Raw genomic sequence first — 25,831 nt, 5'->3', positions numbered from 1 at the left:
TGCGAGGGACTGGTCAAGAGTCAGTAAGTTTTTGATCAACTACCTTTAGCAAATACTCACTGAGGAGCGTTGGATGTGTCTTAACCTCCCTGTTTCCTCCTCTGTAACCTTGTCTGGTCTTTCTCTCTTTTTTTTTTTTTTTTTTTTAATTTCCCCCCCCCCCCGCTCTTTTGCTGTAAAAGTTTCCAGATCATGCTGGGGAAGAGGGTTGATTGTTGATCTTTGCTTTTGGCTACCAAAAAGAGCGATTATCACATAGCTGGATGGGTTAGTGTGCGGCTGCAGTGGGATTCGAGCCCGTCTGCAGATGGTCTGTGCTGAACCCGTATCTGCTGCCGGGGCTCGCCAGCAGGGCTGAGGATTCTACCAAAGTGTCGGGATGTAATTTTAACTTCAGTCCTTTTAACTTCAAACCACCAAGTTGTGCTAAACAGTGAAAAGTAAGCAGAACTACTTCTCTGTGAAAGAATTACTTGGAGTTTGTACGAGGAAGTTATAAATCATGAATGGGAGAGGAGTGAGGAGGTAATATGGGTAACTCTGAATGGGATGTGGGGAAAAGTGGAAGTGTACATTACAAACAGCAAGCAAAGTGTGCTGCTTTTTTTTTTTAAAAAAAAAAAAGGTTTTGTCTTCATGTACCATGTCAGTGTTCTCTGTGTGCATCAGAGCTGTTCCGGCTGCTGCCCCGCTCCCCTGTCCGTGCCCTGGTCAGGCAGCAGCCGGGTGAGCCGGGCATGGCTTCTGCAGCTGTTTGGGTTTATTCCGGGCTGGACCGTACATCTGGAAAAATCAGCGTAAAGTAATTCATTTCCCAAGTCTTAAACTGGAACTTTGTGAGTTTTTTCCTCTTCTGTAACTTTTCCCTGCAGCAGCAAAAGCAAGCAAGAGCAGGTGATTGCAGCAGCATCCCCAGCCCTTTGCGAGGGCCTGGGCTGTATGTCACATGTCCTTCACATCCCTGCTGGAAAAGACACTGGCTGATTTAAACCAGGTTTATCTTGGTCTTGCTGCTCTGCTCTTTGGAGGGAGGAAGGATTTGGAAGACAACAAGAGAGCTCTTTTGACCCTTTTCCCGATGGAAAGCGTACCGGTGGTATCACAAGCATACACGGTGTTTACCGGGCTGGTGTAAATAGGTTGGGAACTCAGGAGGTTTGGGGTTTTTCCTGTTGTCAGTGTGCTCAGAGGGCAGTGGAGCTGCATGGAGGCGTTTTTGACAAGGCTTCAGGGTGACCAGTGTAATGGCCTGCAGTCCAAGGAGTTTATTGTGGTTTATATGGTATACTCAACTGCCTTTTGAATTATCGTAGTAGTTAATCTGTTACAGTGATAGCACTTAACAACTGAGCATTTGCTGCTTAGGTCCTGGGCGCTCCACCCCGAGCTATTCCAGTCCTTGTAATAAAAAGCAGAACCTTTCATAAAACTTAAAATTTACTGTGTAATACTTGCTTTCTCTTCCTTCTTTCAAATAAAAGGTATAATCGAGTTGAACCGAAGCTGTTTACTGTTCGTGCTGATCGGTTCCTTTTGCTGTTAACGGTGGGGAAGCAGAAGTGGTGATTTTGGGAACGGCTTCAGAAGTTACATGTTATCCTTGAAACAGCCTGGATGTTTTGAACCATCTACCTGATTTATTCTCATCTACTGGAATCAGTTGGTCACGGTGCAAACTCAGTAAATCCAGCAGATATAAGGGCTGGTCACAGAGTGTGCTGGTAAGATGCTGTTTAATAGTGGTGGTAAAGCCTCAGGTGATGACTGGCATGCTGTCCTCGGGTGCTGGGGATTAAGCAAATTGCCAGATTTGCCACTGGGAGAGAGTTTTCTTCCCAGGTGGGTTTGGGTTTCTCCCATGTCCTCCTGTCATGAGAGGAGCCGCTCGTGCCCTCTCCATGGAGGACGACACTGTCCCTGCTGGTGCAGGTCTCTGCAAGCACCCTCTTCTTCCTCCTCTCTTCCAGGGTACCTGTCTGGTTTTAACCTTTTCCTACAGACCTCGAGTTTAGGCTGTTTTGGGAAGAGTTTTGTAGTCTCCCATGTGAAATAGATCCTGCCGGGGACTTGCCTGAACTGTTCACCTGCTTCTCAATGCCCTCTGACATGCAGGAGATGGGGCCCAGTAACCCATGTGATTCTCATAAAAATCTCTGACAATCACCAGTTTTCATCTCTCTTCCTGAAAAGAGAGGCAGAATAACCTTTTTAAAGAAAATCCTTCTCATTATTTTATCTTTTTCTCCTCCCCTTCTCTCAGTGCTACATTAATTTTCCTTCAGGTCTCTCTGCATCTGTATCCATGTTAGCAAACTCTTTTCCAGTACCATTTCCTGAAAGGGTTAAAACTGGTTTAGGGAGCTTGATTTTAGGGCTCATCTACAGTAAGTATGATCGCTATCACAATAAATATAACCACTATTGTGATAGGGGAACTGTGCAACCAGATCTCTCTATTACATGAGCCTGCACTTGCAATCTCCAGATTTGGCTGTAAAAACCTTAGTGCAATCTCGTCCCAAGGTCTTTCCAGTAACGTAGATCTTCCCAACGCGCCGTTTCGGTTGTGCTACAAACACTCTTCTCTCTGGCAATCACTGTCCCTGGTTGCTGCTTTTTCAGCCTACGTCGTTGCAACAAGACACTGTGAATTTTTAACAGAAACTTGAACTGAATTTTGATTTGTAGAAAAGTTCTCGTAGCAGCAGCACCGTTCCTCAAAGGAAACCAGAGGCATCGCTTTTTGCCCGTGTGAGTTGGGAGCACGCAGGGAAGCTGAGGCCATTTCCAAATCAAGTTCTTGTTGGTGTCTGATAAGGGGGCGACGGTGGCGTTACAAGGGGAAATGGCCACGGCTGGTTCGTAAAGGAATTGCAGGGGGCAAGATGTGATGTCCTTGAGAATTTGTAATAGGAGAGGGTTTTGCTGGAAAGGTACATTGTGCGTTTTCATCAGGGTTGTTAATCTGTTCAGTCTGACCTTTGTAAGGAGTTTGTGTACGAAGGGTTTGCCCCTGGAAATGCTCTGAGCCGGGTGCTTAGTGCCTGCCTCTCTCCATCGCTCCGAGACGAGCTGTCTGGGTTAGCTTAGTGAGGTATTCAGTTTGCATTACCTGTCTTTATGTCAGGATTTTGACTGCATTAATTTTTTTAAATAAAACTTAGTGCTGATACGAGATTTAGGTAATTTCCATTGCTTGTGATGTTCCTCAGGTAAGCGAGCTTCAGCTCTGAGTGTGCAGTTCTGCCTGGCAGCTTTACGTGTGATGTGGTATGAACTATCCCAGTATAGCTGAAGATGCTGCCTTTCCCCATCCCAGTCAAAACTGGAAAAAACAAAGGAGTTGAAATAAAGCATCGTGTAAATGTTCTTAAAGTTTGGAGCCTGAAGTGCTGCTGTAGCTCTCGGATCAGCACAGGCTGCTGGAGCTGCGAGGCTGGAGAGCATGAAGATGCTGAAAATAAACCCAGATCAGGGTTTAAGGAGGTTTCCTACTGACTAAGCAGTCTTGCTTCAAGAAAGTCGCTGTGATTAATGGCACATCTCAGCTCCGTAAGCTGGGCGATAGCTGCCGGTCCTTTGTTTTAGCCCTGGGTGCAGATGCGTTTGCACTGAGTTAATAGGAGGAAGAGTTGCGATTCCCCGGCAGCCGGTTGAGGGGGAGAAGCAGTTGTCATGCTGCCGAATTGTCAGCAGAGACACTTAAACCGAGGTACTATTATAGTTAAAAGCTGAGCTTTAGAGGGCTGGCTGAGCCGGAGCGGGGTTTGGAAAAGGCTGCTGCCTGTCAGCTGGGGTACGCTGAGCTGCACCGAAAATCTCCGTGCTGCTGGCTGCCTGCCTGGGCTGCGTGCTGTTTACTCGCTTTCAGAAATACCGAAATTTAACTTCGCCTTTCTCTAAAACACACCTTTCTCTCCTTATTGTAAGTTCAAGTGTGGTCACACTGTAAATGCAGATCAGCTGAGGGGAGGCACTTTGTGTATTGACTAGGATTTTAATTCTCCCCCCACCCCTTAAAAAATACATATTTCATCCAACACCGTGCTGAGAAACTTGTGGTCCCTTGCATGGGGCTTACGCTATCAAAGTGGCCATTTCACGTAAAGCTTATGTGACACTGTTGAGTAACGGGGTGGTGGGGGTGAGCAGAGGTTAATTATGTTGTGTAATTATGTTAATCTCTTGCTGCTAAAAACATTTTAAAGACTTTGTTGGTGCGTTGGCCTTACTCTTGAAATCCATTTTAAAAGGAGGAGGAAAAAAATCTGGGATGGAAGGAATGCTTAAAATCAATTAATTAATTAAAAAAATTGGTGTGGGGGTGTGTGTATTTCTCTCCTCTGCCCTCATGGCACCCCCTTGGTGTGTGGTGTCCCCAGGCACCCGGAGGGGAGCAGCGGTGCCGGAGGAGGAGGAGGAGGGATGCTCCGGGGTGCCGGCCGGGTTAGCCCCGCTGCGGGTTGCCTGCCGCCGGCTCAGACTGGTTTCTGGAAAGTGCTTTGTCTCGCAGGCTGCATCCTGGGAAGGGTCATGTGGAGCCCAGTGATGTCATGGGATCAAAGCCTGACTCAGCTCCGCGTCCGATGGATGGGTGTCCGCAGGTACCGAAGTGCGGGCTGAGATGGCAGAGCCCACCAGCAGCGAAACTTCCCGTGCCTCCGGCAGGCGAGGAGTTAAGGCTGGTTCCCCCGAGCCCAGCGCTTCCTCTGCCGCCTGGAAAAGCCTGGCTCCTTCACCAGGAGGGGAGAAAGTCTCAACTTGAGTATTACAATGGCAGTGCCTTAGCGCCTGGCGGCAGGCTGTCAAGAACTCTGGAAGCCTCTCTTCACGCAGGGTGTGGTGGTCCTTTTCCCCATAGTGTCTGACTCCCGAAACTTGCAATCAGGCTCAGGTCCTCAGAAAGACATGGCAGCAGTCCCAGGCAGATCCTAATCTAGAATTTTGTAATTGCATTTATTTGCATGTGAGGCAAATACATACATTCTTCCTGCCTTTTGGTAAAGAGCCAAACTTTTTTTCGTCGTGGGGGTTTGTATGTTCGCCTGTGCTCTAATGCAGGGGTTGGTTGTTTTTTTTCCTCCTTGGTGATTCTAGTTTATGCTTAGTGAGGTTTGTGTGTGTGTTCTTGTTTTGCCTCTTTTTTTTTTTTTCATTTGTTTGTTTGTGCTTAACATAAAAAGTGTAAGTACAGTGATGCCGGGTGCTTAATAGCTTCAGTCTGAGATGTATTTTGAAGATAGGGTAAGCGAGCATACTGGCAAAACTTTGATTGCTCTTTCTGAACTTCTTTTGCAGTAACCACTGTACTTTGCCCTGTTTTGAAATTAAGGTGTTTTGTCCAACTTTTTTTCCAGCGTACTTACCTCATTTGCGTCTCCTCTCTCCCCAGAGCCTCACAATGACAGAGGAAGCATGCAGGACACGAAGTCAGAAACGAGCGTTAGAACGTGAGATAACGCATAACGATGTGGACAGTAAAAAACTAAAAATGGAGAAAGGACTGTTAGGAACAGATATAAATGCTGAAGGCGACATGAAAATAAAAACAGATCCTGGAGCTGGAAAAGTGCAAGGATTATTAAAAAGTGGAGAGGTGAAAGCGACCATCAAAGTGGAGGTTCAGACGGGAGATGAGCCTGTGGACATGAGCACCTCCAAAAGGTGAGTGACGACCTACGTGCTGCGGTTGCACTGTAACGTTCGGGGCACCGGCACAGCAGGAAGAAGTCCTCTGCATCATAAAGGTAGAGAGAATTAAAATTTTACGTGTCTGTGGCAGCTCTGGCTCTTCACGTGAGATTCAACAGCTACTTCTGTATAACTTCCTTACTGATTTTTCTTCCACAAGCTTTGACAGCCGTGGCAGCTGTGATGAGCAGCTGAATAAAGAAATACGGTCTTGAATAGAAAAACGTACAAGTTATAAAGAGGATGCGCTTTGAGCTACTGATTGAGATTTATGTGAGGAAGAGTGGTTTGGGTTTTTGTAATTGAGCTGTGATATAGGAAAAATAATAGATTATAATTGTCTAAACAGAGGAGTTTTAATTGCAACTTGATTCTTCCTGACAGAGCAGTATGTATGGATAAGTCTGACTTTCTTTTTGAAGGAACTTGTGGATTTTGACACTGGAAGTGTTATGAAAAGGCAGCACCTGTCTGCAGCAATTCTCTGTAAGACAAGCTCTTAATACTTTTTTGAAAGTCCAGCCTCCTTAAGATGTCTGAATTTTGACATCTGAAAGCGTGAATTCAAAGTCCTGTATCACTTTGGAGAATTTTATTATTACTGAAATGTAAAGCTTTTCCTTTGACTTCAATATGAGATACAGACATGAATTGGGTGGTTCTCACATCTACAGGCATCACTTTAAAGGCAGATTCCGAATCTTCTGCCGTATTTCTAACCCAGACTCTGGCTGTACCAGCATGAAAATTCTATCAGAAGTTCCGTGGCCCTGATGTTGGCCCTTTAAGGTCTTGCTTTTTATTTTGTAGTCCAGTAAGATCCAATATATCGAGCAGGAGGTCTAGAAGCCTCGTTTATTCCCGGTGCCGACACCAGCTGATGCTGGAGTGTGGTGATACGTAAGAACTGAGACCTGCCTTGTCTGTGCAAAACGGCTTGAACAGTTCTTGGGAGTAATAAATCTGTGTTTGCTTGGATGTCAGGTGTTACAGCAGTGCAGCTTTGAGGTGTGAAGCTGAGAACATGAGATCCTTATGTATCAACTGTGCAGGAATGATTGGGAGGAGAGGTGCTTACGGGTGCTGCCAAGAAAATTGGTATCTTTGATGTTTAATGGCAGTTCATCTGTAAACTTTTCCAAACTTTTGGTGCTTTTCTAAGAGAAATAACTTAGACTGCAAGAGCCTGGTTACTTTATCCAAATATTACTTCAGCGTATGTAAAACAAGACCTCGTCCATCAGCGTGATTGAGGGAAGGTGATAGTTTTTAGCTTTCTCTATAAACCTTCTGCCAAAGGGACGATTACACAAGTTGCCCAATTTAATACTTAGGAGGTGCTTGTGTCTTGCACAGAAGCAGTTCACTGGGGTACTGGATGACTTCCACGTCAAGCAGTTGTATTGTGCTGACTAGGAGGAAATCTCTGAAGGTGTCTTTTGGCGCTACCTACTAATTAACAAAGTTATGCATGCCCTTTTTTTGAAGAATATCTAAAAAGATTGCTCATACCAAAAATTGAATAAATTAGAATCAGGTATTCTAACTCTTGTTGCAGTACTTGCCCCCACATGCATGTGCTCTTTGTGAATTTATAATATTTTTGAAATGTGTGCCAGTGTTTCTGCGCTGTTGGTGTCCGTCTCTGTGGCAAGACGTGCAAACAGGATGATGAAGGGGCTGTACACTTAACTTCCCAGAGAGCATCTGGAACAATAACACCTATTTAGATGAGATGAGAGAACATCCTCTCTCCGGACAGCGTTCTTATTTCAGGTGGTAATAGGATATTGTTGTATTCAGTTTCGGCAAGGAGGGAGAAGAGGCTTCCCCATACAAAAAATATGCTTGCGTAAGGAGGCAGTCTGATCCCAATTCTGCTGAAGTTAATAAATATAATTAAGAGTTTCATGAGGCTTTGGATAAGCTCTTTGGATACTGTTTGTGAGTTGGAACACCTTTCGTCATGCATATTTGTATAAAACTCTTAATAGAGAGGAATTAAACCCTGGGTCATCTCAAATGACAAAAATGAGCCTGAATGATTCTGCAAACTTCTGGGAGTAAGGCAGCAGCTTCCCAGGCCCTGGGGCTCTGCTCCTGCGTTGTGGCCGTGCCCTTGGTCCGTGCGTGGCTTCGCTCCCGGAGCATAAACGTGGCGCTGAGCAGCTGACCGGCCTCAGGATGCAAATATCTCCAAGTGAATGCAATCTGAGTCTGGAGATGCCTGTGATATAGAGGGAGCTTGTCTCTGGATGAGTCTGATCCCTTGCATATATAAGAATACAATTGGCATTTGTAGGGAAGGTGGATCTTCATTTCATAAGGCTTTTTTTTTTTTTTTTTAAGTGTGGGACTTACCTTTCCAGACCTTTGATCTTTAGAGGAATTTAGCTCACAGTTTTCATAAGACCTGTGTCTTTAAAGCAGTTGAGCTGATTTTCTGAGGAGATGAAAAAAGAGCTGTTGCTTAAAATGACTGAACAGCTACAAACTTCTTGGGTAAAATTCATGCTTAGTGATGTATGGTGTTTTGGCTTTTAAACTTCCGTAATACTTTTAGAACTGAAAACATAATATTTTCCTTGGAAAAGGTAGCCCAGCAATAATCACAGTTTAACTGACATAAAGCTGATTGAATGGATTATCTTCCTGAAATCAGTTGATTTTCAAGATCTGAACGACAAACCTGGCAATATCTCTGCGTTAAACTTAAATATTTTTCTTTTAATATTTTTTTTTTTTCTAAACCTTGAAGTTAAATTTAAAAATAGTATCTGGTTTGAGCACATTTACTGATGCCAGAAGAAACAGAAGAAAGTCTGTAGTGGTAGAAGTCTTTGATGAGAGGTCACACAAGGCCAAACCAAAATCTTGCTCCTCTGCCTGGCGTTTCTGCAGCACTGGGAGCTCGCTGCGCTGCTGTGTAATTATCCCAGACCTACTGCGGAGAAGGAATGGGAGGAAGGAGAGTCTGCTCCCCTCGATAAGGACACGTCTCGTTTGCAGTGGGACGGTAAAATAGTGTCACGTAAATGGCTTTGCTTGTGAGTACACTGATTTACATCAATAGGGGTGCTGGAGGGAAAGAACGTTTGTCAAACCTGGTTGAATCCTGGTGTCTTACGGTGCTTTCAAGCTCTGCTTTCCCTTTCCTCTGCTCTTCATCTCTCCTCTTCTTTCCTTGCCCTTAAATACATGAGTTTCCTACCACGTGTGCCCTGCGCTGAGCATCGGTTGCTTCCCGCTGAGGCTGGGGCTTTCTCCTGGAGCCATTCTTGGCTCCTGCTGCCCGCTGCATTGATTGCGCTCCAGACGCAGCTCCCTTCATCTGGGGTATACGTTCTGACCGTTTGGCAAGGGGTTTTTTTTCCCTAGTTCTATTTCCCGAGCTATACAAAATGAACTAGCTGCATACACAGTCCTGGTTAAGCTCACGATTTCTGGTGTGCTCACAGGAAGGTTTGGCAGAGACCACAAGTGATGTTTCTGGACACAGCTGGCTAGCTGGATGGGAGCTGCTGTGCTCAGACAGGTCTACGAGGACAAATTCTCCTCTCTCCTGTGTACTGTTAGCCCGACTGTAGGAAAACCTTGCTCATAAATAGAGGAGTGGGGTGTTTACAGGCAAGAACACTACTTGACCCCGTGAGCAGCTGTGTTGTGCTTGGTTGTTGCGCTGTGCTATCTTAAATCCTCAAAATTATAGTAACTCTCCAAATAGATAACCTCAAAGTCTGTTTCACTTCAGAATTCTAAAAAGCGAGGCTTCTCAGTGCTGCAAGAGAAGTGAGAGAGAGCGAGAAATGGTTTTGTCGCAGCACACGAGCACGATGGCAGTGGTGAAGGTGATATTGGTAATAAAACACAAAGAGTTGGCTTCTGTCTCTCCCCGGTTCTCGCTTTGGCTTGATAGCACTCTGGGAATGAGCAAGCTCTGTAAAGCAAACTGGAAAACTTTTTAGGCAGTTGAACATCTTGCAATTTTTCCTGTATTGTCAAGAGTGGTAAATTAGTGTATTAACTATTTCATCTGTATTAATTGTGGTTTGATCAAAACCAGTTTAAGGCAAGCTGATAAACGGGAATTATTCCTACAGATTTCGTATCATTCGGGGTCTTACTTTTTAAAAAGCCCAGCAAACAGAAAAACCCCCATTCCGAACCACTACATGTATTGTGTCATCTTCTCACATTAAGCTACAGAGTCTGGATTTTCCTTCCAATTGAAATACAAGTCTGGAGAAGCCAAAAAGTCTGCATTTGATACGTTTGGTTTATTTTCCACCAAATGCACCCATCTATTGTCCCCCGATGTGTGGTACCCACAAGTGTCAAATACACCCACAGCGTTAGGATCCTGCTTCTTGAAATTACATGGAGCTGGCCCTGACTTAAGCCATTGCTTGTTTGCTTAAATGAAAACTGTCAGGAAGGGTGAGAGTGAGGAGTGTGTAGGCATCCCTAGAGCTGATGCTCTCGGAAAAATAATCTATCCAAACGCCTTAGGTCCTTCAGTTTTAGGTCTTGCTGGTTATGATTTGTGTGCTTGACAGATGTCGCGCTGCTCAGGAACCTCAGAATAATCATGTTCTTTTGTTACATGGGATGATTTAAAATATCTAATAGAAATTGTTTTGAAATTGTATGAAAGTTGGCCTAATAGCTGTGCTCTGAATTTCCCTGTTAGGGTTTGGATGCTAAATTTTGGTGCTTTGAAGGATTTTAGGTTGGTTTGGGGTTTTTTGTTTTGTTTTTTTTCATGTGGCCAAATCACATTTAAAACTTCGGAAGTGAATGGATTTGACTCTGAAATTCTAACGTGTTCTTAAGCACATCGGGATGCAGTCTGTGTAGGCTGACCAGACTCTCCGCTTTACTGGAATTTACTGGGAACAGTGTTCACGGCAGCGCCAGCGAAGAGCAAGAGGCTCCTCTCTTCCCATTAGTAAGCCTGGAAATATGGCCCAGCCCCGTACTTCAGATCCCCTTTTCAGCTTATGTACGTTGTGTCTGTGCCTCCTGTACTGAAGGATATTGTGACAAAATTGATGCCAGAGTTTCTTGGGGAATTTTAATGTTTCATTTTAAATGCAGACATAGTTTGATTAAAGTTTTCTTCCTGTATGCTCAGAGGAAGGGATGGAGTTTGTTTTGCTTCGGTTTCACACCACAGTCACTAGATCCATTGCAACGGCTTTGATTCGTGTAGATAAAACATCTCCAGGAAAAAAAAAAATTCCCCACTGTATTGCTTTTTCTTTCCTTGTTTGTCTTCCTTCCTTGCCAAATATTTTTGGATGAGAGTATACAAGAGATTGTTGAATGGACTGAGGCAAAACTGTTGCATATTTGCTAATGCAGATTAAGCTTTAGTTTGAATAACAGTTGTGATGCTTCCTTCAGTTACCTGCAAATGAGCAGAAAATGTTGGGATACGGCAGGATGGGGCTGTCTGGGTCTGCTCTGCAGTGGGGGATTTCGGGTTTCAGGTCAGCACTACTGTAACTTTAACCAAGTGAGCATCGCATTGATTTTTTTTTTTTTTTTTTTTTTCCCCCCAGAGTGATCAAAAGAGCATTTTAGAGCATGGGTAAGATCTGGTCTGTAAAAGGAAGCTTATTTTTTTGTGTAATGCTTCTGGATCAGTATGAAGGAATGCAAAGAGTGCTTGTTGAGATACAGGAGCTCTTCTGTTAACGTTGTGACGCTCTCTGTAAGCTGCAGCGCCAGTCCTCTGAAATTAAACCCTCTACCAAAACCAGTAGTTCCTGGGTGTCTCTTTTTCTCTCACTAGTGTTAGGGTTAAACTTTGTCTTCCTTGGTCATTCTTCATTGAAATTTCTGTCTGGCAGGAAGGTGAATCTGTTGGAAAAGTCGAGTCCAACTCGAGATACCTTAGACCTTGGATGTATCATCTTCAAGACAAAAATTTAATTAATCCTCCCCTGGTCTAGCTAAATGGAAGCAGACCTCCAAGGCTGGATTTGGCCACCTTGACCCTCTTCTTTCTTTCAGATCAGCAAATAAATACACAGTGTCCCCATGGGAAAGTGGCTTTTTCGTTTGGTTTGTTTTTTTCTGGAATAGTTGTTGTGCTCTGAATTGCCACAGGATGCTCCAAGACACTCAGGAAAACTCTCGAATAGCGTGATGTGTCTGTCCTTCTGCTCTGAGGTTTTTAAAGAGAATATTGGAGGAAGCATGGCCTTTTTCTTAGCGCACTTAGTGACTTAGGAGGTCTGCGTTTGATTCCTTACACAAACTTTCTGCAAGGTCTCTTTTAAATTGTATTTTATTGCTGTGAATGCTTAAATGGGTGTACGTAACCGGGCAGCAACCCTGCTTTCATCTTCTAGCACAGAGTCCAAATGATTGAGACAGCAACACTTATGAAAGCTGAAGGGAGAATAATAGAACTATGTCTTTATTTAGCTAAAGGATATGCCTGATGGCTTCAGAGGATAAAGGTCATAGTATCAGGGCAGTTATCCCAAATTATTAACTGCTGGTGGCAGTATTTTTCTGAAAGTGGTGATATTTCCATTGTCTGTCTTATTTTGAAACATCTGCTTTGAATTTTTTGCTTTACACACAGGCTAACAAAAGAGTAAAGCAAACTCCTTTTTGAAGGAAGATTGTTTTGCACAGTTCTGGTCTACATTTCTGGAGTTCAGTCTTGTGCCACCTCGTTCACTGTGCAGTTGGTTGTGCTGCTGAGGAGATAAATCCTGTGATACCGAGTATGAGTCGATTTGGTTGCTGTGGTCAGTATGTGTAGCCTTAAAAAATAGATACTCCCTGCTTCAAGAAGGGCTTTTCCTCCGTGAGGTCGCATGTAGACTCAAAGTTGGTGTAGGGAGATGGTCCTAAACGGGTACGACATGCTTTTGTGGAAATATATGATTTGAGAACTCTGAATGTAGCGGTTTCTAATGCGGCTTTTATTAGATCAGCGTCTTATAAAATAGCTGTCAGGAATATCGTAATGTATCTTGCAAAATGGAGAAATCGTACGGTCAGGCCAGTGCCGGGCGGTCCTGGTCGTGTCTCCTGCTTCACAGCCTGGGTGCAGGATGGGGTTTGTCGCAGAGCTGTTGTGGGCGAGGTTTTATTTCCTAGTTCCAGATCTCATATCGTGTCTCATATCGTGGTCCTACAAAACAGCTTAGGCAGCCTTTGTTTTTTTGGTTGGGTTTTTTTTTTTTTTGGTGCAAAGCAGTGGTATCTTGCATAGACACTTTGTTTTGCTGTTGCTCTCTTCCCGGTGCAAGGAGATAACCGGGGGTACCCCCCGCAGCAGAGGGGATCCCCTTGGCGAAGGTGCTCTAGGTCCGTCTCGGGAAGGTCCCGGTGTGGTGTCACGGCTCGGCCGTGGCCGGGCAGACCAACGTCCATCCCAGCTCCTGGGGCCGTGGCCGTGGGCTGGCGAGAAGCGTTTGGAACCAGTCGGTCGTGTGGCGAGAGCGTGAACGGCCGCTCTCCCTCCATCCTGCCCGGCTCCCCGGCCGAGCGAGCCCAGGCTTGGCCGGGCGGGCTGCGAGCTGTGCTCCCCCTCCTCCTAAATTTAGTTGTGTTTTTTTCAAAGATAAGAGTATTCAGATGGCTGATGAACGCAAACTTCTGTTGATCGCACATTGCTGCAGATGTCCTGTCGTTCTGTTATCAGCACATGTCGTTGAATTAGTTCAGGATTAACATTTTCCTCCTTGTGCTATCCGGGGGCTGGCAGGCGTCGTCTGTCAGCCTGGCCTTCCTCATCCAGCCTGAAAATAAAACTAGGAGGACTCCACAACGCGGGCCAGTGACTCTCTCGGGGCTTTTTTTTTTTTTTTTTTTTTTTTTTTTCCCTCCCCATTTCTCACTTCATTTCTTGAAAAACACCAAGGGGACCCTTGGTGCAGGTGTCTGCGGTGGGGGACCCCGGGGAGCAGTGGGGACCCCCGGGCATGGCCGCTCCATTTTCTCTGCCGGCACCTGAGCCCGACCTCACCTCACAAAATGAAGGCCGGGCAGCACCGGCTGGGACCGGCCGTTGCCATGGTTTTCACCGTGGCAGGTCACGTGCCTGGCGTGTCACATGACCCAGCGGTGGCCCCGCTCGGTGCGGGCGGGGAGAGCCCCGGTGCCGCCATCTGAAGCGGGTTCAGACGCTGCCGCCTCGGCCGGAGGAAAACTGGCAGGAGCACGGCGACGGCGGCTCCGCCATGGCCCCGTTGGCAGCTCCCGGGTTCCGCCAACCTCCCTGCCGAGGACGGCCCGACGGCAGCCGGGCTGCTCTCGCCACGGCTTGGCGAGGGGGCGAAGCGTCGCCCATGGTGGAGTCCATCATCTGCAGCCAGAGAAAATCCTTCACGTCACCTCGTGTTTGTGGATGGAACGTGTTGACCCCGTAGCTTTCCGCAGCAGCCGCGTGGGCTGGTTCAAGGGTGGAGCTGGCGAGAAGAGCCCTTGTGTTTCAGGAGTGGGCTGGTTCTGCCGGCTGCTCAAATCCCCACGTTTGTGTGATTCTCAGCTTTTTAGGTAACTGTCCCTGCTCTTCCTGAGGGACTGAACCTGAGGGTTTGAGGAGGAGCGGCCGGCGCCTGGCTCCAGTTGAGCATCAGTCCTTCCCGCGGAGCTGCTCCTGCTGTCACCTGGAAAGGGCTCCGCAGGGACGGGCTCAGCACGTCGGCGCGTTCCCGGTGCGCCCGGCCGGTGAGAGCTCGGCCCGACCCGGTTCTTCCCCGCTCAGAGCGACCTGAGCCAGTTTGGTGCTTTCAGACACAGGACAAAGCTGGAAAATACTTCACCTGTGCCACTGTTAAACTCTGAGGTTGTTTCAAAATTAAATGATTCCAGTTTACTGGTTTGCTGTGCCCTCTAGAGGACACTCTACTTTTTTCATTATTTTTTTCCACTAACATGGAAATTGTGTTTTAAAAGCTGGGTTTTGAAGTATTTGAGGCTGGTTCTGCAGTATCCAAAATACCGTTCGACCTGCCCCGAGCCTCACTGAAGGTGTGTGTTCCGCAGAGATTATCAGGGCAGGCGGCTTTTCGGTGCTGTTACTCAGTGTGAATATCCTTTGCATCACTAATTAAGATAATAAGGATTAATTTCTGCTAATCATTGAATTCCTAATAAATGTGACATATCAGTTAAGTCTAGAAATTGTTGTTTAGCCTAAGAAGTAATTGCCTGATATTTAAAAATCCAAAGCTCGTATGCCACGTCGCTTACTTGTGAATAATACAAACCACACTTAAATATTTGCTTCGTACAAATTCTTTATGCGTTTTGTCTAATGCATAAATGTAGAAGGTTCTCACTGTAAACGTTACTGTTCCTGCTTCTGAGTTACAAGAAAAACAAAACAATTACTTGTGTTATGTTCTCCTAAAATTCTTGCTGTTGGCCCTTTCTCAAGCCCTGTGGTTGTTGCCGGGGCAGCGGGGAGGACTTTGCTGTCCCGCTCCTGTGAGGCTCCTGCTAAACCTCTCAGCAATCACATGCCACAAACCTTGCTCTGAGGTACTTCAGAGTTTGAAATCCCAAATCTGGTACCGAAGGTGATCTGGCAGTGACCAGCTTGTGCAGCAGAGGAGAGGCGCTGGCATCTGTTGTCACATCACGTCATCTCTGTCCCTTTTGGTTCACGTAGTTTAAGATTCTGTTCTCGTATGATAATTGTAGGTGATAGAGCCGAGAGGTGATTTATTGTCAGGAATTCAGGTGGAAGGTGCAGCCATCACGTTAAGGCCAAATAAAGAGTTAAAATGAATATAAGTCTGGATGTGTTTCAGTGGGTTTTGATGAAGTTGCGTGGATGTGTCTGTGGTGAGACTGTTAGAGGTTTCCACTGTTAATAGCAGAAAAGAATTTAGTAGAGTTGCTGTAGAAAGAAAATAATGCCATAAAGTTCTTAAACTCAGGTAAGTGAATAGGTGTGAATTGTTGGTGTTGGGTTTCCTTCAGACTCAGTAACTTGGGTGGGGGAAAGTCACAACTTACAAATATTTGCCTCAGAAAAGGAAAAAGAAAAGCTGGGGGGGGCGGGGTATGATTTTGCCTTTCAGCACATTAGAGAGAAGCAGCAAGTGACCTGTTTGTCCCTGGCTTCGGGTGGGATGATGTGGTCTTCTCCCAGCGCAAGCAGAGCCCTGGGAAGCCTCTGTGTGTTCGGAGGGGAGTGCAGGGGCTGGTGGAAAAGCTGCTGATTTGGCGGACGTCACCACGGCTGCGTGGTGTGGCTGCATCTCGCCTCCTGGCCCGCTTTTGGGCTGGGAAGCGTAATACCCCCAAGGAGAGCAGAAACTGATTGTCCGTGTCGGGTTTATTCAGAATTTGAGAGATTTGAGATTAATCTAGCAGAAGGTTGTAAATAACGTTACTTTGCAGCGTAAAGTAGTTGTTTGCTTGTTTTTATTAACTTGCTCTCTGTATTTTTCTTTCAATTTGCAGTGAAATAAAGAGAGAAAAGAGAGTCCCCTCACCGGATGTTATAGTGTTATCCGACAATGAACCTTCTAGCCCTAGAATGAATGGTTTAACAAAAATAGCATTAAAAGAGACCAACACAGAGGCACTCATGGTGAGTCTTCTTGTCTTGACACACTTTAAGCTGTGCCATCTAGAAAGAAGAAAACACACCACTTGTTCCTACAGAGGCACTTGTGATCACAGGGGCAGGTGGATACGTGGTTTTATAAAGATGGATTTGCAAGGAGGGAATCTTGAGGCTGTTAAAGGCTGATGTCCTTTCAATTTTTTCAGGCTCTTAACACCTTGATTTTTATATAATTCGAAAGCACACCTCTTTCAGAATTGGCTTTTTAGTGGGTGCAATGTCCCTTACTCAGCATGGCATAACAGAGATTTGTTGTCTGACTCTGGCTTTACTTGTTTTGCTAGCTGAAGATATCTCAGAACTTTTTTTGCCTTTGAGTTCTTTCTCCATACTCACCTCATGTCCGTATATTGCAGGCATGTCGGTGATATTATGATGTATGTGACAATTATACTGTTGTAAGTTCTTGTTGTAACTTGTGTGGTATCTGTCTTCTCCCTCTCCCCCCTCCCTGTTTTCCCATCCTCTACTGCCATACCTGGCCCTGCAGAAAAGCAGTCCAGAGGAGCGTGAGAGAATGATTAAACAACTTAAAGAAGAGTTACGGTTAGAAGAAGCAAAACTTGTTTTATTGAAAAAGTTACGGCAAAGTCAAATCCAGAAGGAGACCACTACTCAGAAGGTATTTATTCTCCTACAGATACTTACCATCTCATCTTTTGAAATGAAGGGGAAAAATATTGAAATAACTCTGGCAGTTGCCATAAGCTATGGAACATGAGATAGCTTTCAAATAAAGCATATCTCACTTTTCATAAAACCTTTATGAAGTTTATAGTGGTTTATCCCGTTAACTGTTCCTTTCTGTGGAATTCCGTTTTTTGTCTTGCCAAGACCAAACAACAAGACAGTTCATCCTATCAACCGTATTCAAAAGCCGAAGACCTTTTTGTTAACTCAGATGCATTTATGACTGTAACATATTTCCAATTATTAAACACTTCGTCCAGTCCTTAATGCTGCGTAGAGATTGCTGAAATACATTTGGAAGAGATTCTTGCACGTAACAGATGTGCTGACAGGTAGAGTTAAAGCCTTTGAACCCCAGGCTCTGGGAGCTGGCGGCCGAGGGCTGCAGTTTGTGCTGCGTCGCAGAAGCCCAGGTCTGGATTCCAGGTCTGACCAGGTGAAGTAAGTCTGTGCTCAGCTGCACACTTTCATCACCCAAAAAACCCAGGTGGCCCCTGGAAGGACCGGCTCAGCCCTCCCACCCTGACCTCCCTTCCCTTCCTCCTCTTTTCTCCCCACCCCTCGTCTCCCACAGCCACGCGCAATATCCAGAGTGCTGCGAGGAGAGTTGTTTTCATCAGCAACTAACCCAGAAAAAAAAAAAAAAAAAAAAACAAACTACTTTTTTGTCAGAGGGGTCACCCATTCTGCTCACTACGTGTGCCGTTCGCGCTGGCACTGAAGGGTAGAGGTGGAGGGTGGCAGGAGAAGCGCAGAGGAGGTTGGGAGGCGAGGGGGTGTGCGAACACCCCACGCGCTGCTGTCAAGGCACAGGTGAAATTTCAAGTATCTGTAACAATGGCAACTAAACAATTTTATTTTACAGCGTGTGATGCTGACTTGATGGATTTTTGTGATGGGGGCGATGTGTAGATCTAAGTGCACTTCCCGGTGCAGGTGGATGTTCATACAGCTCTCTTGGCTGGTTTGGGTGGTTTTATTGGCGTCTTTCTCCTGGACTTCTGAGTGCTTCAGTAGATGGGATTAAAACTAATGCCAGTACCTGCATCACTCAACTCGCTGCTGAGCCATGAGCTCTGGATGTTTGAACTAACGAGGGTGAAATGGCATATCCTAAACTTCTTAATATCTGATGTCTTTTTCCTAAACTTTTTTCACTTTGCACTATGCTTGAACCTAGTTAGTTGAGACTAGTAGTAATGGAGGCTAAGACTGAAGTGGGCTCTAAGCTGAGACTGCTAAAATAGATTTCCAGATTGCTCTGCTTTTGGTGTATAGACTCTTATTTTCCTGGTGTAATCTTATCTATACTTACCTAATAATGTCTTCATTTAAATACGCATGTTGAGATGCTTGGAGGAAGAAAGGGATGGGGGAGGGGGGGAAAACCAGTCTTTGAAGATTCTCTTACTGAGGCGTAAGGAGGTAAACGCTTTTATTCCCTTAGCTTCTGTAATTCTGCTTACACCCTTACACTCGTCTGCTTTCTTTCTGGTTTTTCCTCTTCCAGCCTGCTGGTTCCTCTGGGAGTGCTGTGGCCACCCCTCCGCCCTTGGTGCGGGGACCGCAGAGCGTTCCTGCTGGCAAGCCGTCCCTCCAGGTCAGTGGGGTGGGCCAGGCTGCCAGGTTTAGGGCATGGACCAGAGAAGAAGGTGCACAGTACAGAAAAGACAGTCCCATCACATTAATTGCTTGGAGCCAGGTGGAATTTTTTTTTTTTTTTTAACTCCCAAAACCCCGCTATAAGCTTTTTAAGAACGATTGGGGTGGGAGATAAAAGTAGGATGTCACACGGAGATAACTCTCATAAGCTTATTTTTCAGTGGCTGATCATCCTGATCCACTCTGCTGATAAACACATCCATGCTAGTACTAACGACCTTTGGCCAAAGAGGATGCCATGGAGTTACGTCATAGAAATGTTGTGGCAGCCTGTTGCCGTACCCTCAAGAGACTTAATTGTGCCCTCAGTATGATTAAGAGCTGAGTGAATCATATGATTTTCTCTGTTGGCTTGGTGGCTGACTGGCACATGATGGTAGGAAAGATCTTGGTTCAGACTAAATTAAATGAAATGTTGGAAAGCCTTGGGGAAGAAGAAAAAGAAAAGGCAGAGGCAATTGACATCTGTCAACCTAATCTTCCTCTTGAGCCTCGTATCTTGTTTTGCTTTTGGATTTAAAACATTCCTGGTTATTTACCTTGGGTTAATTCGAAACAAATTTCAAAACTGCTTCAGCATAAAATGCTTTCACTTAGAAAATGGCAACTCTTCCTTTCAAAATCCCCTGGAATGCTATACTCCATGGAAGGGGTAAATTTGCTATCCGTTTAGGAAACGTTCGCAAAACCTAAAGCAATCTGTCAGTTGGAGTAATCTCTCCCTTGAGGCAAGTTGCCTTCACTGAAGACAGCACTTTCAGAGGAACTGGACCACGAGTTAAACCTTCAGCGATCAGACAGTGAAACTTCGGTTGGACAGAGCAGAGAGCTGGGAGCTAAGAATCCAGAATTGAAGTTATTCTGACTAATTTGTGGTGTTTGGGCAAATTAACCTCCATCTGCTTTTGCTTGACTGTCAAAACTACTAATTCCTGTGTGTAGGAGCTGAGTTAACGTTTGGTCTTCAGTTGCAAGGCGTGCCAGAAGGGGAGAAAACTTCCCACCTGCCTAAATACGTACGTGTGTGCACGTGGTAACTCATGAAAGTGGGAGCTTCGGCGTTTCTAGAAGCCCTCATTCGCAGATGAGGGTCAGTTTGGGGCTTGAGTGAGGGAAGTGGCAAGATGTGTAAAGCCACACAAACAGGATGGAGAGATTTGTTGCTCTTGAGCAGCGGGTGCTGCTCAGGCGCGATTGCCTGGCGTTGGTGGTCTGCAGGGATCAAAGTGATGCCTGAAAGGGTATCACCTTTTAGAGTGTCACGAGAAACTTTGAGGATGTGATGCAGGCTGCAGCCCAAAAAGCATGGGCAACAATTTTTCAAACTTCTTTAGCCTGATTCCTTTTCTTTTTTATTTTTTCTCAAGCTTTCCCCTTTTCCTGTCTCTTTTTTTTTTTTTTTTCCTTCCCACATGCATGCACATGCCTGGTCCGTTCACCTCCCCAGTTCCTGCATCCCCACCTTCTGTCTGCCCCGTGCTTCTCCTTGAAGACAGCAGTTTGTATTTCCCCATTCTCTTACTCCTGCCCTCAAAATACACTTTTTTTTAATTGCTTTTTTTTTTTTTTTGGACACTAACTGCCCCAAAGCTGGCCCTGCCATCTCTAGTCCTACAGTATCTCCACTGGCTCAGGACAGACACTGCATCCGTCACACCAGCCAGAGAGGAGAGCTGCTCTCGTGTCCCCCTGCTCTCGCGCTGGGGTTATGGCGTGCCTCTCGCTGTGTCTCAGTGCAGCAGTTCTTGAGCGATTGTATTTTCGCGGTGGGAGGGCAGATGAAAACGTTCTTCAGGGCTGCTCTTTACCTTTTGAATTCTGTGCAGGATGAGAAAGAACAATCCCTGAGCATGTAGCCAGACCGGCATCGCGTCCTTACGTGTGTCTGTATTGCTGCCTAAGATCTCAGGTGCTGCTTTAGTGGCACACCGAGCCGCAGCAGAGAGCATGCCTGTAAATACACCGCAATAACACAATGCGAGTAAACTATTTTCTGTTTTGCAGACCTCTTCTACACGTATACCGGGCACTGTTATTCCTCCTCCCTTGGTCCGTGGAGGGCAGCAGACTTCTTCAAAATTAGGAACTCAGCAAAACACGCAGATAGTAATGCCTCCTCTTGTCAGAGGAGCACAGGTAAGTATTTACCTTGGGGTAAATCCTCTGTTTTTCCTTACCTTAACGGTTTCCTTAGTCATCTTCCTGCTTGTCTGGAGGGAACCTGTGAAGTTCCTGCTGGAATTTCTTAATATGTCTCGGTGTATTGCTGCTGAAAGATCCTGCATCGTGCCAGTTTTGCGTGTTGTGCTGTCCCATAACGCTTGCAGTGAGGCGTGAGCAAATCCTGGGGCAATGCAGGATGCTGCCTCCCTTACCTGCACCAAAGCGGTTTGTTTCCCTTTATTATGAAAGTTAATTTACAGGCCTCCAACTTCACCCGCTTTTTAGGAGAGCGGCAGCAGAGGAAATGAAACACAATCCCTCGTTCTTCCATTTTTTTTTCCCCTCATTATTCTTTCTGTCATATCAATTTCACCTTTTCAGATGCTGAAACTCGGGTTTTTTTCCTCATTGTGTCTGTCTTGTGATTGAATAAGAGCTGCTGAAATGAGATAGTTGACTGGAAGTGTGAAAGTGCAGGGTCTTTATCACCTATAACAGAGAACAGTGATGTCACTAAAGGAGTAGGAGAGCAGTGTTCAATTCGATACGGTCTTCTAAAATGATGATTTCCATGGGATACCAGGAAAAAAATATTTCCTTGTTAAATGAGGATTTATTTTGCAGTGCAAGGTCTGCTTTTATCTGTTGCACAGCCAGCATTAAGGAGCAAGGTAGAGAATTGGTATTTCATTTTCTTTCTCTTCCGATTATGGAGAAGAACTCATTCTGAGAAGCAGCTTTCCTAACGCCTTTAAAATGACAACTATACATTTAGAAAGAAATTGGACTTGGACACTTAGGTTTTTGGCACAGCTGTTTTGGCCATAACGTGATGGCCTCACATGGGAGCATCTCTCTTCACGTTGCGTTCTACTTGTTTCATTTTGACAGAGGGAAAGGGAAAAACATCACATTTTGACACGGGTGTTAACTATCACGCTTTCTTTGCGTTCCTGCCTTGCCTCATCTCCACTGTCTCGTGTCATCCCATTTGACTCCCACCACTTACCTCCCGCTCTCTTAATCCTCCCCATCACTCATGGCACCATTGCATCAGCCCATTTCTGTGTCTTCCCAGCAAATCCACAACATCCGACAGCACTCCAGCACGGGGCCGCCTCCGCTGCTGCTGGCGCCGCGGGCGTCGGTCCCCAGCGTGCAGATTCAGGGGCAGCGAATTATCCAGCAGGGTCTGATCCGCGTCGCCAACGTCCCCAACACCAGCCTGCTCGTCAACATCCCGCAGGTGAGTTCCGTAAAATAATGTGCCAAACATAACATTCACCTCGCAGGAACGGATAAATGGTTTTAATTACCGATTGTCCGGTTCCTGTATCTAATTGGCGTGGCCTGCTGTCATCTAACCAACGTGGTGTTGCCTGTTACTGCTCCTTGTTCTTCCCATGTGGTCTCTTCTCTGTTCACGTTCACCCCCTGTATGTAGGAATGAAGAAAAACATTACAGAATATTGGACTAGATGATCTTCAAGGTCTTTTCCAACCTAGACAGTTCTGTGAAAGAAATCTATATTTCAGTGAACTGAACGTTGTGCCTCATTTCACATTTGGTATTTCAATAGGAAGCTGCCCATTAGGATATCTTTTTTTTTTTCCCTCTCTTCCTTAAGAAGTGTAAATGAGTGTTCTAGGAAACAGTGCTCCTGTTTGAAACACCGAGAGACGCCGAAGCAGCAGCTGACAGCAGTCTAACACTGATACTGCCTTACAAGTGCTGTAGATAAAGGAAACTATTTAAAGTCAGTGCTTTGACAAAATCATAAGGAAGAGGAGGCCTTTTTGGGTTTTTTCTTTAGAATTTCTAAAACTGCCTTATAAAAACGATCAGTAAAGAAAAGTGCAGTTCTTCAGAAAAAGAACGAGTGTGTTAGATGACAGGTCGTATTTGTAACAGGAGGTACGATGTCACAGTAACCGTACGTATTGTGATCTGTTCGGTCACAACAATTAAGGTTCAGAGGCAGGGGCTTGGCCCGCGCTGCTTCCCTCCCTCCCGTCCCTCGGCGGAGAGCAGCGCGTGTCTCAGCAGCGTTTGTCGCTGAGCTGGGTCCTGTTTCCTCCCAGGCTTCACCAACTTCAATCAAAGGTACAACCGTGACGTCGGCTCAGGCTAACGCCACGACGACCAGCGCCGCTTCCATCGTCAACTCCAACGACTCGCCGGCCAGCCGGCAAGCTGCCGCCAAGCTCGCCTTGCGGAAGCAGCTGGAGAAGACGCTCTTGGAGATCCCTCCTCCCAAGCCGCCCGCGCCAGAGATGAACTTCCTGCCAAGTGCAGCTAATAACGAATTTATTTACTTAGTCGGGTTGGAAGAAGTTGTGCAGAATTTGCTGGAAACTCAAGGTGAGATGGCGTTACAAATGTTCCTCAAAGGCGAGGAGAGAATCCTTCCCATCTGGGCTTCACCTCACTAGCAGTCAGCGATAGGTTTCGGGCATCACATGATTAAATTGCTATACTCTGTCAAATCTAGGCTTTACTTCTTTTAATAATTTTCAAACTGTTTTATTTAAAATTGTAAAAAAGGTCTAAAAAAAAATTTTTAAAAAAAGTTATCATTTCTCATAGGCTAGACACTGATTGTAAAGATTTCTCTAGGTACTCCCCAGATCTGTTCGCTTCCTGTCAGCCACGTGTTTGTCCATCACCCCTAAATTCTCAAACCAGTATCTAAAGAAGGATCCGCAGGATACCTGCGCGCTCACTCACAGAAGTAGATTTAGTAATGCAAAAGGCTTCAGACTGGAGAGAGTTACAGGTGGAGGGTTTGCTTTGTGTGTTGGGGTTTTTTTATGCTGGAATATTCTTGAGGGTTTTTGGGTATTACTCCTTCCTAGAAGCTGCAGCTGGAGCTGAGCTAAGCTGGTTGTGTTCTCCAGGTAAAGTTTCGGTTGCTGTATCATCTCGCGAGCCCTATATGTGTGCTCAGTGTAAGACTGACTTCACCTGCCGTTGGAGGGAGGAGAAGAACGGAACCATTATGTGTGAAACCTGCATGACATCGAATCAGAAAAAGGCCTTGAAAGCTGAGCACACTAACCGGCTGAAGGCTGCCTTCGTCAAAGCACTGCAGCAGGAGCAGGAGATCGAGCAGAGGATACTGCAGCAGACGGCATCTCCTGTCCAGACCAAGGCAGACCCCATCGTGCAGCACCACTCGCTCAAGCAGGTGAGGCCCCGGCTGCCAGGAGCCAGGTCTTGGTGCTGACGGGGCCGGGGTCCCGCGGCTCCAAGCACGGGTGTTCGCTGCGCAGGCACAGAACTGCTGCGTGAGCTTGCTTTATTGCAGCTCCCCGGTGTGTGTGTGGGGAGTGTGAGCTTAAAACCAGGCTGGGGAAAGTGCGTTTTGTCATGGGGGGACCTGAGACTTGAATTATGTTCTCTCGGTACCTGAAGAACGGAAGAGTGGTGGTTTTTGTGTAGAGTCACTGGAATTATCCAAGGTGTTGAATTCGTATCCTGCAAAGTCTGTTCCTGAATTTTTCTAGGATGCACCAAGTGCTCCAGCACCAAAGACACAAGAGTAAATTGACCTAAAATAGAAAAATAGAATAAATTGGCTTGAGCCAGGAGCACGTAATGTTGCTTGTGAAGTTTTAAGGTGACGGCAGCAGCCATTCATGGTGGCGACTGGGTCTCGCACCTTGTAAAACCACCGTTCAGTTGGAGGAAGAGAGAAGCTGCTTAAGTGCTGCTTGGAGTTGAGATACTCAAGGTACTGGTTATTTAGGACAGGGACGTAGCGTTGCCTGCATAGGGAGATGCTTACGCTGCACATTTTTTGCTGCTTTGCAGTTGATTATGATTCCTCATCCTTAAGGTGCTCTCAGAAGCAGAAAGCTGATTCCTACTTTGTTGTAGAGATGGCCTGGAAAGTTTTCAGCCCTAAAACTACAGTAACACATTCCAGACTTGGCAGAAGAAGCTGAGAAAGGCCAGAGGGGCAGTAAAGATCCATCAGGGCTCTTGTACTTGAGAGACAGAAAACTGCTATATAGGCCTGTCTTCCCGTTTGCTCTCTTGCCAGACTTCTAGCCAGATGTCTCGAGGTCCTCCTGGAGCTCCGCGAGGAGTGTTGCATGCATTTAGCCAGTCACCCAAGTTGCAGAATGCATCGTCTGCAGCAGCACTTGGGAGTAGGCCAGGTAAGCATGCTGAGAGACCTGTCAGCAAGGGCAGCGCTGCCGCCTGGAAGAAGACTCCCATCAATACAGGTAGATTTTTCTCTAAAGTTTCTTTTATTTGTACTTAGTAGCTGCACTCTGTCCAACAATCCTAGTTCTTTGGGTAAGGATGCTTTCTCTTTGGCACTTCCTGCATGAAAGCCCGGTGATACCGAGGCTTTGCTCTTAGTCTTGTCGTTGGCACTTTTGGTGTGATTGATGCTCGTCCAAAGGGGCAATCAGGTGGTGCTGCCAAATAAAAACTACCGCTTTGCACATTTATAAGCAGACCAAATAGATGGAACGTCAGACTCTTCGTCGCTGAGTCCGTATGCACAGAGTTTGTCGTTTGTTTCTGGGGGTTTAATTTTGACTGGTGCTTTCTCTTTGCTGAAAGCAACACACGGTAAATAGATGGGTTTGCTCTCGGTGAGGCTACAGCGCACGCTCCCAGCGTTCCTCAGGGTGTGAAATAACTAAAGCTGTTGCTTTGAACAAGTGGAAATTATAAATTCTAATCTAATCTTTTTTTTTATATATATATATATAAGAATCTGACTTGAGTAATTTGTTTTCTTAAATGATAATTAGGATCTCCAGGAAGGAAACACTGTAGCAACTAGCTCTTTTGTCATCTGCTTTCTTGCCCAGTGTTGAATGGATTTCTTCTGATTTTTTTTTTTTTTTTTAATTCCTATCATTTAAAACATAATTTCATTGCAGAGAGCTCTAGCCTGCTCAGATCTTCATCTCTGATACAAAATCTTGCTCCTGTTTGTTCGGATGATTTTTGGAAGCTTCTGAAGGTGTCTGAGCTTCGTGGCCAGCAGTGTC

The 25,831-nt window shown here is 45.7% G+C and overlaps 1 protein-coding gene across 4 annotated transcripts in view; it reads left to right on the top strand.

The window, feature by feature from the left end:
• Positions 1 to 25,831, top strand: part of GATAD2A (GATA zinc finger domain containing 2A) — a 66,622-nt gene that overhangs the window by 37,066 nt on the left and 3,725 nt on the right. For 2 of the 4 annotated variants that reach the window (XM_074809134.1, XM_074809135.1), the window contains exons 3-11: positions 5,393 to 5,664; positions 16,135 to 16,264; positions 16,791 to 16,922; positions 18,501 to 18,590; positions 20,657 to 20,788; positions 21,894 to 22,061; positions 22,898 to 23,177; positions 23,714 to 24,003; positions 24,862 to 25,048. In XM_074809134.1, coding sequence (XP_074665235.1) covers positions 5,402 to 5,664; positions 16,135 to 16,264; positions 16,791 to 16,922; positions 18,501 to 18,590; positions 20,657 to 20,788; positions 21,894 to 22,061; positions 22,898 to 23,177; positions 23,714 to 24,003; positions 24,862 to 25,048 — 1,672 coding nt within the window. In that variant the 5' untranslated portion in view covers positions 5,393 to 5,401. The remainder of the gene's footprint in view (positions 1 to 5,392; positions 5,665 to 16,134; positions 16,265 to 16,790; positions 16,923 to 18,500; positions 18,591 to 20,656; positions 20,789 to 21,893; positions 22,062 to 22,897; positions 23,178 to 23,713; positions 24,004 to 24,861; positions 25,049 to 25,831) is intronic. The other 2 variants (XM_074809136.1, XM_074809138.1) reach the window with 2 other exon arrangements.

This window comes from Strix aluco, chromosome 29, assembly GCF_031877795.1.
Source record: "Strix aluco isolate bStrAlu1 chromosome 29, bStrAlu1.hap1, whole genome shotgun sequence".
Taxonomy (NCBI): Eukaryota; Metazoa; Chordata; class Aves; order Strigiformes; family Strigidae; genus Strix; species Strix aluco.
The sequence above is the reverse complement of the archived record's forward strand: the minus strand, read 5'-3'. Positions and strand labels throughout refer to the sequence as shown.